This window comes from Vulpes vulpes, chromosome 6 (genome assembly GCF_048418805.1).
Source record: "Vulpes vulpes isolate BD-2025 chromosome 6, VulVul3, whole genome shotgun sequence".
Lineage (NCBI taxonomy): Eukaryota > Metazoa > Chordata > Mammalia > Carnivora > Canidae > Vulpes > Vulpes vulpes.
Window position 1 is genome coordinate 103517238 of NC_132785.1, and position 16323 is coordinate 103533560.

General features: G+C 39.0%; 1 protein-coding gene across 3 annotated transcripts in view; it reads left to right on the forward strand.

Moving 5' to 3' along the window:
• EXD2 (exonuclease 3'-5' domain containing 2) overlaps window positions 1-16323 on the forward strand; it is a 59932-nt gene that overhangs the window by 6571 nt on the left and 37038 nt on the right. For 2 of the 3 annotated variants that reach the window (XM_026008466.2, XM_026008467.2), the window contains exon 2: window positions 8453-8841. In XM_026008466.2, the coding sequence (XP_025864251.1) occupies window positions 8494-8841 (348 nt within the window). In that variant the 5' untranslated portion in view covers window positions 8453-8493. Of the gene's footprint in view, window positions 1-999; window positions 1088-8452; window positions 8842-16323 lie in introns of all 3 variants that reach the window. The other variant, XM_072761814.1, reaches the window with a different exon arrangement.

Below are 16323 nucleotides of genomic sequence, written 5' to 3' on the forward strand. Positions count from 1 at the left end.
CCATGGTAGTCTTTGAAATTTGAGTCTGATCCTAGCACTTCACTTGTAAGTCTATTACTGGCTCGCCATTACCTATAAGGTTTTATCCTGTAAGGTACTCTAAGGCCTCTCATGACTCACCCTAGATCTGCTCATTCCAGCACCATCTGTCTTTGTTTTCTTGTATTCACATTTCGCTTTAGCACATCACTGTCCAATAGAAATATAATGTGAGCCCTATCAATAGTTTTCTAATAGCCACATTAAAAATCTAAAAAGAGGGGCAAAAAAATTAAAAAATAAATAAAAATAAAAATTGGGGCACCTGAGTGGCTCAGCTGGTTAAGTGTCTGACTCTTGGTTTCCACTCAGGTCAATGATCTCAGGGCAAGAGATCGACCAAGCCCCGTGTTGGGCTCTGCACTCAGTGGGGAGTTGGCTCTCTTCCTCTGCTCCTCCCCACTCTCCAAAATAAATAAATAAATCTTAAAAAAAAAAATATATATATATATAAAGAATTAAGTTGAACTTAATTTTTTTTAAAGATTTATTTATTTGAAAGAGAGAGCATGAGCAGGGTGAGGGGCAGAGAGAGAAGCAGGCTCTCCCCTGAGCAGGGAGCCTGATGCGGGACTTGATTCCGGGACTCCAGGATCATGACCTCAGCCAAAGGCAGATACTCAACCGACTGAGCCACCCAGGTGCCCCAGGTGAACTTAATTTTAATAACATGTTTTATTTAACCCAGTATATTCAAATATTATTTCAACATAGATATAAGAAGGCAATGTGGAATTCATATAAATAGAAAGTGTAATAGAGGTTACTAAGAGTTGTGGGGGATGGAATGGGAAGTTATTGTTTGATGTCTATAGACTTTGTGTTTGGGATCATGAAGAAGTTCTGGAAATGAATAGTGGTGTGCAATATTGTGAATGTAGTTAATGCCACTGAATCATACACTAAAAAAGGTTAAAATGGTAAAATTTGTGTTGTATGTATTTTACTAAAATAAAAAAGGTCCACCTCAAAAAGCTGATACGGAAATTTTCAATGAGATACTTCTACATTAAAAAAAAAGAGAGAGATACTTCTACATTTTTTTATGGTAAGTCTTCAAAATTCTGTATCTAATACTTATAGTACACTTTAAATTCGCTTGAACTTTTTCACCTGTACCGTGGTTCTTCATGGCTTTTGTGTCGTTGTCCATGTTGTTCCCTGTGCCAGGAGTGCCATCTGCCCACTGCCTGTGCACCAGGGGGACTCAGGCTCACTTCTTAGCCCCAGCGCCAGTCTCCCATACCCTCCTCAAGTGTTTGTGTTAGCTCCCTGGGCTCCTTCCTCTCTGCTGTCCCTGTGCTGTGTGGTGTTCTCTCCCTTCACTGCAACCTGTTCTCCAGGTATTTCTCCTTTTCTAAATCCTGAAATTTTGAAAGCAGATTGTGCCTTTCAATCCTTTTTGCCTAGAATCCAATGCAACGTCTGGCTTATTGAGAGTGCTGCATACATGTTTGCTGAATGAACCCTTTGGCTGGAAAAACACCCACACAATAACATCTCCATGTAAAAATGAATTAATGCCTTTTATTCTCCTCATGTGGAGGTACCCTGCTTGCTCTTTTGGTTTCCCTGTGAGGCCCTTCTTCTACGTGGGCCACACAGGACAAAGAATAACTTAGGAACCATACCATATGCTTGGGAAGTCTGGATCTGAGAGAGCCCTTTTCAGTGGAAGCAAATCAATAATACTTCATTTTTAAAACTTTTTCTACTTCAATATCACTTTAATGTTATGAAATATGGAGAGGGGCACCTGGGTGGCTCAGCGGCTGAGCGTCTGCCTTTGGCTCAGGTCTTGATCCTGGGGTCCTGGGATCAAGTCCTGCCTCAGGGTCCTCATAGGGAGCCTGCTTCTTCCTCTGTCTATGTCTCTACCTCTCTCTCTCTAGGTCTCATGAATGAATAAAAAAAAAATAAAATAAAATAAAAACCTTAAAAAAATGAGTGTGAAATGCAAAAATAAATGTAAAAAAATGAATAAAAACACATGTGAGAAGATGTTATTTTCTTTGAAAACAAAAATTCACTTATCTATGCAAAATGATGTTTAAGCTGAGAGGGAATACACAATCAAGATGCAAATTGGGCTCAAAGGATGAAACATTTGAAACAAACAAGACAAAATTTCAAAGAAATGTAAAGCTTTGGATTTAAGTGAAAATATAAATTATAAATATATAAAATGGGGACTTAATTTGGTATCAGTGAATTTTAATTTACCACAAGCTTTATAAGACCCACTGTTGGGTTTCTTCTTCTTTTTTTTTTTTTTTTGTTGGGTTTCTTCTAATTAAAAACAAGTCATTTCACACAGCATTAATAAAATCTAGGGTCTAGACACTAGGAAGTAGTAGTACTGGTGCCCACACTAAGTGGATCCTGTCTCAAGTATTGAATACCTACCTGGGTGCCACATTTTAAGAGCTAAGTTGACAAATTTGGAGATGTTCAGAAGGACCTGGCCTCAATGGTGACCCTTCCAGCTCTCAGGAAGGCTGCTTGGATTATGAACAATGTTCTGAGGGGAGCCATAAAAGCTGTCTGAACATATTTCACAGGCTTTCAGGAGGGAGCACACACTGTTGTCATTTCAGGGGCCAGACTGAACATCAAAGAGAGGAATTTCTGGGGTGTCTGGGTGCCTCAGTCGATTAAGTGCCCTACTCCTGATTTCAGCTCACATCATGATCTCAGGGTTGTGAGACTGAGCCTCACGTCCAGCTCCACACTGGGTTTGGAGCCTGCTTGAGATTCTCTCTCTCCATCTGTTTGCTCCTCCTCCCCTAAAAAACAAACAAACAAAAACCCTAAACTAAAAAGTGAGCAATTTCTAAGTAGGGAACTTCTGTAGAATACAAGGACTTTTCAACATAAGGTAATGAAGTCTGTTCTAGAAGTATTCAGGTAGAGACCAGGTCGTGATGTTAGGATTACCATGGTAAGGATTCTTAACTTGTGCAGGAGCTGAATTTGTCTCCTGAATTTTCACTCTATGATTCTTTGTTTTCCTTTAATAGGAATTCTGTGGTTTATAGAGCCCAATAGTGTAAGAGCTAGCATTTATTGAACTCTAATATGTTAGCCAGTTATGCTTAAGTCAGGTGTATCAATCACCTACTTAAGGTAAGGTGATACTTAATCACCTTAAGTAGGGTGATTGATACACCTGACTTAAGCCTCACAGGAGTCCTATGTTGTAGGTACTGTCTTTCTCATTTTACCAATGAGGAAGTGGAGACTTAGAAAAGATCAGTGAATTGCCCAACTTATATAGCTAACTGGATTTAGGGGCTGGATTTGAACTAAGGTATTTGACTCTAGGGGCCTCGTCCTTTTTTTTTTTTAATTTTTATTTATTTATGATAGTCACACACAGACAGAGCGAGAGGCAGAGACACAGGCAGAGGGAGAAGCAGGCTCCATGCACCGGGAGCCCAACGTGGGATTCGATCCTGGGTCTCCAGGATCGCGCCCTGGGCCAAAGGCAGGCGCTAAACCGCTGCGCCACCCAGGGATCCCTAGGGGCCTCGTCTTTATCCTCTACCTTATGCTGCTCCTTGAACACCTTAACATATTTGTTTAATTCATCGAAATGTGATTTATTTCAGGAATATAATCACATCTTAAATGTTAAGTGGGATATTTATATTGTCTATCTCTAAAAAGCATCAATTAAAAAAAAACGAGTACTTTTCTAATTATCAAGAGATACACATACTTGCATGAAATTTGATAAATCAAAACTATAATCCTACTACCATTAGGTAACTACTGCTATTGGTTTAATGTTCAATTACTGTGTACAGTTTTATTTTTTTATTTTTTTAAAGATTTTATTTATTTATTCATGAGAGACAGAGAGGCACAGACATAGGCAGAGGGAGAAGCAGGCTCCATGCAGGGAGACTGACATGGGACTCGATCCTGGGTCTCCAGGATCACACCTTGGGCTGAAGGTGGCCCTAAACCACTGAGCCACCTGGGCTGCCCCTGTGTACAGTTTTAAAAAGTAAATTAAAATAGATTGTTTCAGACATGGGAGATGGTGAGGCACCAAAGGCTTTAGATTCCATAGCAAACCTTGAGAGAGATGTCTTAGTCTGTTTGGGCTGCTAAAGTAGAATATCACAGCTTGGGTGGATCACAAAAAAAGAGCCATTTATTTCTCACAGTTCTTGAGGCTTGAAGTCCAGGATCAGGGTGCCAGCATGGTTAGGTCCTGATGAGAGCCCTCTTCCACAAGGCAGACTGCTGACTTCTCATTGTATCTTCACATGGCAGGGATGAGAGGCAGGCAAGCTTTTATAAGGGTACTAATCCCGTCCACAGGGGTTCCACCCTCATGACTTCACTTAATCACCTTTCAGAGGCTCCACCTCCTAATACCATCACATTGGGAGATAGAATTTCAACATATGAACTTTAGAGGGACACAAACTTTAAGTTTGTAACACAAAATTTTATTTTTCTCACTTCTGGCCCAGTATTGAACCATACTGCTTCTTTATAGCATCAAGGCTCAGTTAAGGGGAAAAATATTTTTTTCATTGAAATAAACAGATTGAAGTAGAGACATTTATCATAAAATAGAACACCTTGAATTGAGTTTTATTCATTCAATGAATATTTATTATTATCAAATATTCAATATTGTTATCAGCTCTGTGCTAGTTACTGGGGATATATATATATATGTATATATATACTATATATGTGTGTATATATATATACATATAAACTGTATATATGTATATACTGTATATATGTGTGTGTGTGTGTATATATATATATATATATATATATATATATATATATGGTTGAAGCCAGGTAAGGTCCCTGTTTTCATGGAGTTTACAATCTATTGTGAAAGACAGACGATGAGTGCACCAACAGTTATTCATCAGTCAGACCAATGGGAAAAATTCGGAAATATCACTGGATTTTTTTTAATATAGCTGAATTTTGACAAATGTGTACACCTGTGTAATCCAAGCGTCCATCAAGACATGGAATGTGAAAAAAAAACAGACATGGAATGTTACACAATTCTAGAAACCTCCCTCTTGGCTGAAATGCTCTTCCCTATAATTTTTCATGACTGGCTCTTTGATACTCAGTGCTCAGCTTAAATCTCTCTTCCCTGTCACCTACCATCACTCACCAGAGGCAACTATTGTTCAGATCTTCTTCTATTTTTTTAAATAAAATTTTATGTATTTATTCACAAGAGGCACCAGAGAGAGAGAGAGAGAGGTAGAGACATAAGCAGGCAGAGGAAGAAGCAGGCTCCCCACAAGGAGCACAATGTGGGACTTGGTCCTGAACCCCAGGATCATGCCCTGAGCTGAAGGCAGACGCTCAACCACTGAGCCACCCAGGAGTCCCTGTTCAGATCTTTTTCTACCATAGACTGATTTTAGTTGTTCTGGAACTTCATATAAATACAACATACAGTATCTCTTTTGTATTTGGCTTCTTTCATTCAGCCTAATATTATTTAAGATTCATACATATATCAGTAATTCTTTTTATTTTTGCTAAGTAGTATCTCATTGTATGGATAACAACTGGACTGTTTCTGGGGTTTGGCTATTACAAACATTCTTATACAAGTCTTTTTTGTAGATAGATTTAATTTATCCAGCTTGGGACTCAGAGAACTATACTAAATCCATGTTCTCCATCTTCCAACTCTTCATTACATGGATGTTGAGTTTCTCAACTATCTTCCATGTCTCTGTTATGTTTTCTACATCTTTCTCTCTGTGCTACATTCTGTGTGAATTCTTCAGATTTATCTTCAATTCCCTAACTCTCTCTCTTCTCTCTCTGATCCAGGATTTAACCTTTCTATTAAGTATCAAACTTTTAAAAATTTTAACAAATATTTTTCATTTCTAGAATTGCTACTTTTTGTTTGTTCCTCTTCCTGTTTCAGATTTTATTTTCCTTAATTTCCCTGAGTGTTATTATTTTAAAGTTCCTTTCAGATCTCAGATATGGTTTTTTGTTTGGTTGGTTGGTTGGTTCTTCTGTGAACTGTTTTTATTGGATTTTTGGATTTTGGTTTTGTGTTTATTCATTTATGAGTGCTCCTCTAGGGACTGATCTTCTGTGGAAGTCCTGCATGTTTGAAACGGACAGACAGACACAGTCCAACAGAATTCACCAAGTCTAACCATTTTAGTTTCTTGGCTTAGGGTTTTCTTTTGTGAGGATAATGTGAACTTGGGCCCTGTACTTCTTCACAATGCAGGCTTGAGAGTCTGCCTTCCCATGAGGAGCTCCGCTCATACTTTCAGCCTTGGGCAGGTGGCTTGCCTGGACAGTAGTGGGTGAACACTTTCAGGTTCCTGTTCCTAGACAGGGTAGCACTCTCCTGGGTCCCAGCTGTGCCCTGGGCTTGTGGCCTAGACTTCTGGTCATGGGCTGGCAATATACTCCAGCACTGGGGCTAGTATGAGTTCTGGTCTCTGCCCAGCTATATCTCCCACACACTGTGGGTTCTCTGCTTCCATTTCTGGCACCTAATGATTACCTTTTCTTTTTTGAGTTTAACTCTATGTTATACTTTTGTCTTTTTTGTGTCTCCCGCCCCCCCCCCCCCCCCACCGCTTTGTATTGTTTCCAATGGGAAAGGGAGGGTTTTGTGTTTGTTTGTTTGTTTTGAGAGCACATAAGCACAAGCAAGGGGGGGCAGAGAGAGAGGGAGAAGCAGACTCCCCACTGAGCAGGGAGCCTGATGCAGGGCTTGATTCCAGGGCCCTGGGATCATGACCCAAGATGAAGGCATATGCTTAGCTGGCTGAGCTACCCAGGTGACCTGGTCTTTTTTTTTTTTAAGCACCTTCTCATTATTTTAATTAGAAATTTGTGCAGAGGGTAGCCCCGGTGGCGCAGCAGTTTAGCGCCGCCTGCAGCCCAGGGCATGATCCTGGAGACCCTGGATAGAGTCCCATGTCAGGCTCTCTGCCAGTGTCTCTGCCTCTCTCTTTCTCTCTCTCTCTGCATCTCTACGAATAAATAAATAAAATCTTTTTTTTAAAAAAAAAGAAATGTGTGCAGATTCTTTTTTAAAAAATTTATTTACTTATTCATGAGAGACACAGAGAGAAGGCAGAGATACGTAGGCAAAGGGAAAAGCAGGCTCCTCCCAGGGAACCCGATGTAGGACTCGATCAGAACTCTGGGATCACGCCCTGAGCCAAAGGCAGACGCTCAACTGCTGAGCCACCCAGGCGTCCCCAGATTCTTTAATCTCATTAAGCCTTCAGTAAAAGTACTGGAGAAAGTACACATGAGTACTTAGCACAGTTTCTGCAGTTACTTAAATATTTTTTAAAACAACACAGCCATTTTATTGTTTTCATTAGCAGTGTAATAATTGTTGTGATTTTATTTTTCATCCCCAGTGCCAATATCTCTGTAGGCATGATTATAGGCCAGGGTTGTTGTAAATATTAAATGATCTAAAAATAATTGTTACTTTGAAATTTTGAAAAATGATAAAAATAGTACACATTCAATAGGAAACTCTCAGCCCTAGAGAAGTGTAGGCACAGTCTAGCAGATCACTGTTTCTTTGGGCATTATAGATTTTAGGCCAGTGCCCACAGACAGGTGGCACAGAGCCCAGAGTGTTTTTGTTTGGCTGGCACAGTGTTTTAAAAACTGTAGATTTGTTGCTGACACTTAAAAATAGTGACATTTCACATAAAATTTAGATATCTGACTTTTGTTGAATAATGGAGTTATCTGACTGCTTCCCAAACAATATCAATCACCTTGTGTTAAATGGTGTTTGTCCCATGATTGCTCTCTATGACTGAGGCCAAGGGCTGCTTCCCATTTATTGTTATACACTTTTCTGTTGTTAGTTAAGTAGTACAGAAATAATACTATATAACCATTTCTCTGTCAAAAATAGGAAAACAAAAGATAGATGGTGGAGAAAATCACATGTGATAAGAAAAATGGAAGAAAGACTATTTTGTGGGGTTTCCCTGACTAAAGCATTCTACCATTCTTATTTTTTTTAATTGTATAAACTAAATGAACATCAAACTGATCACACAGTGGTCACCTAAGGGTAAGAGGATTATAATTCATTTTGATTTTTCAAATTCTGTGCGAGTGTGTATATGTTCAGACACTCTGCTATCCCATGATTAAGTGAGCGCTGGGCAGCTAGTAGAGGGTAGAGGGGTTTTCTCGGGTGAGAATGAAGATAGAGATGGAGTACAGAATGTACAAAAGTGAGGAAAATAAATATCCCTCTCTGGAAATCTGTAGCATTTTGTCTTAGTTTGTGGACTGGTAGATTATGAGTGGAGCACTTTTTAGAGGAAAACATGTTTCCATCTGGGTTTGAATTCTATATGTAAATATATTGTTGCCACTTGTTTTGCAGATTGTGGGATTAGTGATATGCTTTCCTAAACAGCACAAAAAATGTTGAAGATGTCTAGATACTTAATGGCTTTGACAATGACCACCCTCGTCGGTGTGGCCGTGGGAGGGTTTGTCCTATGGAAAGGCATCCAGCGGCGGCGGAGGAGTAAAGCGAGCCTTGACGCTGGGCAGCAGTGGCGTTGGCAGCAGCAAGCACCCGGTGGGAGACAGCTGCCCCCTCCAGAGGAGGACCAGCTGCGCCCCAGTGCCCCCAGAGCCTCATGGGAGGAGAGGATCCTTGGAGCAAAGGTGGTGACTGTGTCTCAGGAGGCCGAGTGGGATCAAATCGAGCCCTTGCTTAGGAGTGAGTTAGAAGATTTTCCAGTACTTGGAATCGACTGTGAGTGGGTAAGTTAAAAGCAAAAATAAAATGTGTAAATCTTTTCTGCTTTTCTAACTCGGGACCTTGAATAGTCAAGTAGAGAATAAGATTAAAGGAGAATTAGCTTGTTCTCAACTAGCTCACTAATAGAATTTGGCAGAAGGAGAAGCTGCTTCTCTTCTCAGGACAGGGGAGAGCTTATGATCATGAGTTCTAGAGTGGCACAGATCTGTACAAGTTCCATTTTGACCACTTATCATTCTTTGAACTTGGACAACCTACTTACCCTCTCAGTCTCAGTGAATTTGTGTCCAATAGGGATGTAATGGTCTCTCCCTCCCAGGGCTTTTCAAAGGATTCAAATGGACAAGCCCTATAAAGGGTTCATGATGATTTTCACATATAGTAAGTGCTCATTAAATATTAACTACCATTAATATTTTTTTACTATTAATATTTTTAATAGTATTTTCATAAGGATACCATGAAGTAGTAGTTAGTTGAGATAGAAATAGAAGGTAGTTAAGGAAGTCTCCTTAAATGGGAATTATTACACAAAGTAACGTTTTAAGAGATAACAGTTAAAATTTGAAATACTGTTTACTTGTATCATCTTGTTTAATTTCTACAGTAATCCAATGTAGGAAGAACTATTATTTTTTTATTTTTATTTTTTAGGAAGAACTATTATTATCTTTGCTTTACACTTTACCTAAAAAGGTAACCACTTGAGCCCAGGTCTTTCTTAACCATGTGGTTAATCTATCCTTTGTTCTTTTTTTTTTTTAAGATTTTATTTATTTATTCATGAGACACACAGAGAGAGACAGATAGAGGCAGAGACACAGGCAGAGGGAGAAGCAGGCTCCATGCCGGAAGCCTGACATGGGACTCGATCCCAGGTCTCCAGGATCACACTCTGGGCTGAAGGCAGGAGCTAAACCACTGAGCCACCTGGCTGCCCTCCTTTGTTCTTTCTTAAGATGTTTATTTATTTTTTTTGTTTATTTTGTTTATTTTTAAAGATATTATTTAAAGATTATTAAAGATATTATTTGGGGCCTTGATCCCTGGTACTCCAGGATCACGCCCTGAGCTGAAGGCAAACACTCAACTGCTGAGCCACTCAGGCATCTTAAGATATTTATTTATTTATTTACTTACTTACTTATTTACTTACTTACTTACTTATTTATTTATTTAGCTGTGAACAGGGGGGAGGGGCAGAGGGAGAGGGAGTAGGAGATTCCATGCAGACTCTGTGACAAGTACATGAAGCTCAACATGGGATTTAGTCTCGCAAACCTGAGATCATGATCTAAGCCAAAATCAAGGGTCCAGCACTTAGCTGACTGAGCCTCCTAGGCACCCCACATCTGGTCAATTTTTCTAATAACTTCTCCTTTGAGAGAGTTGTTACATAGTAGTTAGGAGGAGCCTATGCTGCATCTATTCTTCCTCTGTCATTCTGATTCACAGAGTGAACTTTAATCTCCTTGAAACAGAAGATAGTATAAAATAAATAAATTATAGTTATCATTTCTTACTGATTCAGTAGAATGCCTTGCCAGGATTCTCTGATGTATGTCTTCTGGATATCTAGGATTTGGCCTAGAGCCAAGACATGGAATCAGAAGAGACTCTAAGCAGAATACTGCTGGAAAATCAGATCACAGCATGGTAGGAGGCCTAGCCTGTGCCAGTGTGGTGATGACCAAAGAACATGTGACAGCATGGGCAAGGTTTAGTAGTCACACAAGACCTCATACGTTGGCTACTGGAGGGTACATTGTATCCGCAGTAATAGTAGTTGTTTCTACCAATGACCATGGGCAATCAGGAAAGGATTAGACTTCTGCTATATTCTGTATAAGAAATTAAATCATTTTAGAAAGATTTACACCAACAATAATAGAAGGAACCATTGCTAAACAGTGAGCTTTAGTAGATGAAGAGAGTTCACTTTTGCCATTTTCTAACTAAATAAAGTATAAGTGCAGCAACAGGGTAGTCTGAAGTGACTAGTTAGTGATAGCATTGTTTAATTACTGTAGCAAAGGCATGGATAAGTTAAAGTGACAAATAATCCCAAAACCTACTTCATTTTGGCTTTGGGTAAATATTGAACTCTTGCTGGAGGCCACATCTCCTTCAGGCATGATTCCTTTTCCCTGATTGCAGCCACAGAAAAGCTTTAGGAAAAAAATCATCCATTCCTTTTTCTCTCCATTCTTCCATTTCTTTTCTTTTTTTCTTTTAGAGATGGGAGGGGCAGAGGGAGAGGGAGAAATAGACTCCCCACTGAGCAGGGAGCTGATGCGGGACTCCATCTCATAGCCCTGAGATCATGATCTGAGCCAAAAATCAAGATTCGGACACCTAACCAACTGCCCCACCTAGGCACCCCTCTCTTTTATATTTAACATATTGGTGTGTCCCTGCATTCATTCTCCACAGTTTCTTTAGGTCTCTTTTACAGTCCCCTTTTTCTTTTAGTTTTATCTAATCTGTTTAACTTGCCCCTTAAGTCTTTTTTTTTTTAACCTTTTTTTGGTGAAATAAGACACATCAAGAAAAGTGCATGAAACAAAAATAGCTAAATGATTTATCTGAAGAGAACAGCTGTGTAACTAGAAACTAGGTCAGGAAATGGAAGATTGCTAGTACCCCAGGAGCTCCCCTTATAAGCCCTTATAATCATTGTCCCCCAAAGGGTTATCATTAAACTGATTTCATAGTATTCACATTCTTGTTTTTATTTATACTTTTATTACTTAAGCATGTATCCCTAAGTACTGTAATTTGGATTTGCTGGCCTTTTTTTTTTTTTTTTTTTTAATTTATTTTATGATAGTCACAGGGAGAGAGAGAGGCAGAGACATAGGCAGAGGGAGAAGCAGGCTCCATGCACCGGGAGCCCGATGTGGGATTCGATCCCGGGTCTCCAGGATTGCGCCCTGGGCCTAAGGCAGGCGCCAAACCGCTGCACCACCCAGGGATCCCGGATTTGCTGGCTTTTAAAATTTAATATATGTGAAACGGTCGAGTTATTTTGTCTCTGTCTTCTTTTGCTCAACATTATGTTTGTGAGATTTGCCTATGGTGTGTGTGACTGTGATTTTTTGCATATAGTAATCCATTGTATAAAAATATCATGATTTATTCATCCATTCTAATATTGATGGATATTTGGGTTGTTTGTGGTTTGGGGCACTTACAAAGAATGTTGCAGTGAACATATGCACTCATTATTATTTGGCATATGCATCTATGAGTGGAGTCCTGGATCATAGAATTGTGTGTATATGGATAATGCCAAGCTAGTGTACCCTCCAATTAGTATTGTATGAGTATAACCATTGTTCCAGTTGTTTTCAGAAGTGGTTCTACTGATTTAACCTCTCACCAAGACTATATGAAAATTGTCTTTGTCATATACCTTGTCAATATTTGATACTGTCAGATTTTTATTTATTTTTTATTTTTATGTATTTTTTGTAATGTCAGTTTTTAAATATCAACCATTCCCATGAGTATGTAGTAATATTTCATTGTGATTTTATTTTTTTAAAGATTCTATTTATTTATTCATGAAAGACACACAAAGAGAGAGAGAGGCAGAGACATAGGGAGAAGCCAGCTCCCTGTGGGGAGTCTGATACAGGACTTGATCCCAGGACCCCAGGATCACACCCTGAGCCGGAGGCAGATGCTTAGGCAAATGCTAAGCCACCTAGATGTCCCTTATTGTGGTTTAGTTTTCATATCCTGATTACTAATGAGATTAAGCATCTTTTCAAAAAAATTTTTTAATCCAATATATTTAGTTATACCATCTTGCATTTTTAAAAAGATTTTGTTTATTTATTTATGACAGACAGAGAGAGAGAGAGGCAGAGACACAGGCAGAGGGAGAAGCAGGCTCCACACAAGGAGCCCAATATGGGACCTGATCCTGGGAGTCCGGGATCACGCCCTGAGCAGAAGGCAGATGCTCAACTGCTGAGCCACCCAGGCATCCCTACCATTTTGCATTAAAAAAAATTTTTTTTGGAAGTTTTAATTTAGATTCCAGTTAGTTAACATACAGTATAATATTAGTTTCAGGAGTGTAATACAGTGATTTAACACTTCCATTTAACACCCGGTGCTCATCACAAATGTGCTTGTTAATCCCTATCACCTGTTTAACTCATTCAACCCCCCTCTCCCCTCGTAACCATCTGGCTTTCTACAGTTAAGAGTTAAGGGTTCTTTATATATTTAGGTTACTAACCCTTTATCAAATATCTTCTGCCACTCAGTAGGTTGTCTTTTAGTTTTGTTGATTGTTTTCTTCACTGTGCTAAAAAGGTTTTATTTATTTATTTTTTTGATTGAGCATCTTTTTTACATTTTATGGATCATTTAGATATCTTCTTTTATGGAGTATCTGTTCAAGTGTCTTGTCCCTTTTTCTTTGAATTGTCTTTTTCTTACCGATTTATAGGAGTTCTTTATATATTCTGGGTATGAATCCTTTGTGAGTTAAATGTTAGTACAACTAGGACAACCTAGTACAACTAGGTTTACCTTGAAAAGGTAAACATTTCCTCACTGCTCAGCCATGTCACTTCACCACAAAAACAAGTGTCTGTATAGGAATAGATCTGTTTCTGGGCTCTCTATTGATCTATTTTTCTATTGCTGCACCTATCATCACAAAATATCTTAGTGTTGTTTTATCTTGACTCCCGATATCTGGGACAGCAAGACTTACCATCTTATTCTTTTTCCAGAATATCTTAGTCTTGGTCCTTGACATTTTCTTTTTTTTTTTTTTTTTTAATTAATTTTTATTGGTGTTCAATTTACCAACATACAGAAAAACACCCAGTGCTCATCCCGTCAAGTGTCCACCTCAGTGCCCGTCACCCATTCCCCTCCAACACCCGCCCTCCTCCCCCTCCACCACCCCTAGTTCGTTTCCCCGAGTTAGGAGTCTTTATGTTCTGTCTCCCTTCCTGTTATTTCCCAACATTTCTTCTCCCTTCCTTTATATTCCCTTTCACTATTATTCATATTCCCCAAATGAATGAGAACATACACTGTTTGTCCTTCTCCGACTGACTTATTTCACTCAGCATAATACACTCCAGTTCCATCCACGTTGAAGCAAATGGTGGGTATTTGTCGTTTCTAATTGCTGAGTAATATTCCATTGTATACATAAACCACATCTTCTTTATCCATTCATCTTTCGATGGACACCGAGGCTCCTTCCACAGTTTGGCTATTGTGGCCATTGCTGATAGAAACATCGGGGTGCAGGTGTCCCGACGTTTCATTGCATCTGAATCTTTGGGGTAAATCCCCAACAGTGCAATTGCTGGGTCGTAGGGCAGGTCTATTTTTAACTCTTTGAGGAACCTCCACACAGTTTTCCAGAGTGGCTGCACCAGTTCACATTCCCACCAACAGTGTAAGAGGGTTCCCTTTTCTCCGCATCCTCTCCAACATTTGTTGTTTCCTGCCTTGTTAATTTTCCCCATTCTCACTGGTGTGAGGTGGTATCTCATTGTGGTTTTGATTTGTATTTCCCTGATGGCAAGTGATGCAGAGCATTTTCTCATGTGCTTGTTGGCCATGTCCATGTCTTCCTCTGTGAGATTTCTCTTCATGTCTTTTGCCCATTTCATGATTGGATTGTTTGTTTCTTTGGTGTTGAGTTTAATAAGTTCTTTATAGATTTTGGAAACTAGCCCTTTATCTGATACGTCATTTGCAAATATCTTCTCCCATTCTGTAGGTTGTCTTTTAGTTTTGTTGACTGTATCCTTTGCTGTGCAAAAGCTTCTTATCTTGATGAAGTCCCAATAGTTCATTTTTGCTTTTGTTTCTTTTGCCTTTGTGGATGTATCTTGCAAGAAGTTACTGTGGCCAAGTTCAAAAAGGGTGTTGCCTGTGTTCTCCTCTAGGATTTTGATGGACTCTTGTCTCACATTTAGATCTCTCATCCATTTTGAGTTTATCTTTGTGTATGGTGAAAGAGAGTGGTCCAGTTTCATTCTTCTGCATGTGGATGTCCAATTTTCCCAGCACCATTTATTGAAGAGACTGTCTTTCTTCCAATGGATAGTCTTTCCTCCTTTATCGAATATTAGATGACCATACATTTCAGGGTCCATTTCTGGGTTCTCTATTCTGTTCCATTGATCTATGTGTCTGTTTTTGTGCCAGTACCACACTGGGTCCTTGACATTTTCTTATTTATTTTTGCTTTTCAGGTTCTACAAAAAAAATTTTGATATATTTTTTTAAGTTTATGTTTATTTATTCATGAGAGACAGAGAGAGAGAAGCAGAGACACAGGCAGAGAGAGAAGCAGGCTCCATGCTGGGAGCTTGATGTGGGACTTGATCCTGGGACTCCAGGATCACACTGAGGGCTGAAGGCAGGTGCCCAACAGCTGAGCCACTCAGGCGTCCCCAACTTTTGATATTTTGATTGAAATTGTATTGCATCAATACATCAATTTGTGGGGAATTAACTTCTTATAATATTGAGTTTTCTAGTCTAAGAATATTTATATAGATCTTTAATTTCTCCTAAAAATCTATTTATAATTTTCTACGATTTAAAAAATTGTTGTACATGAAATCTTAAAATATTTTGTGTTTCTGGTATAAAGAAATGCAGTTGATTTTTATATGTTTCTCTTATATTAAGGAACTTTACTAACCTCATTAATTCAAATACTTGTAGGTTTTTTGGGTTTCTGTGTACATGTACACTGTTACATCATTTGAGAAATGACAATTTTATTTATTTACAGTCCTTACACTTTTTGTTTCTTTTCCTATCTTACCGTAGTGACTAGGATCACAGTGTAGTGCTTAGTAGAAGTGATAATAGTAGGCATCCTTGACTCATTCCCTATCTCAAAATGATAGCTTTCAACATTTTCATATTGAGTACGATATCTGCCATAGGTTTGTTTGCAGATCCCTTTACCAGATTAAGTACATTAAATTCTATTCTTGATTTGTTAAGAGGGTTTTTTGTTTGTTTGTTTGTTTATGAATAGTTGTTGAATTTTACCAAGGCTTTTTCTGTGTTTTCTTTCTTTCTTTTTTCTCTGCGTTTCTTTTTAAAATTATTTTTAAAACATTTTTTTTGAGGTGGGAGAGGGGCAGAGGGAGAGAGAGAGAAAGCATCCTCAAACAGGCACCTGGCTCAGTGCAGAGCCTGATGCGAGGCTCACTCTTAACTACCATGAGATCATGACCTGAGCTGAAATCAAGAGTCTGACACTTAACCAACTGAGCCACCCTAGCGCCCTTTTTCTGTATTTCTTGAGATGACTATGTGGTTTTTTTTTCTTTTTTTCTTTTTTTTTAAAGATTTTATTTATTCATGAGAGACGCAGAGAGAGAGGCAGAGACATAAGAAGCTCTCTAAGGGGAGCCCAATACAGGACTTGATCCTGGGACTGCGGGATCATGCCCTGAGCCAAAGGCAGATGCTCA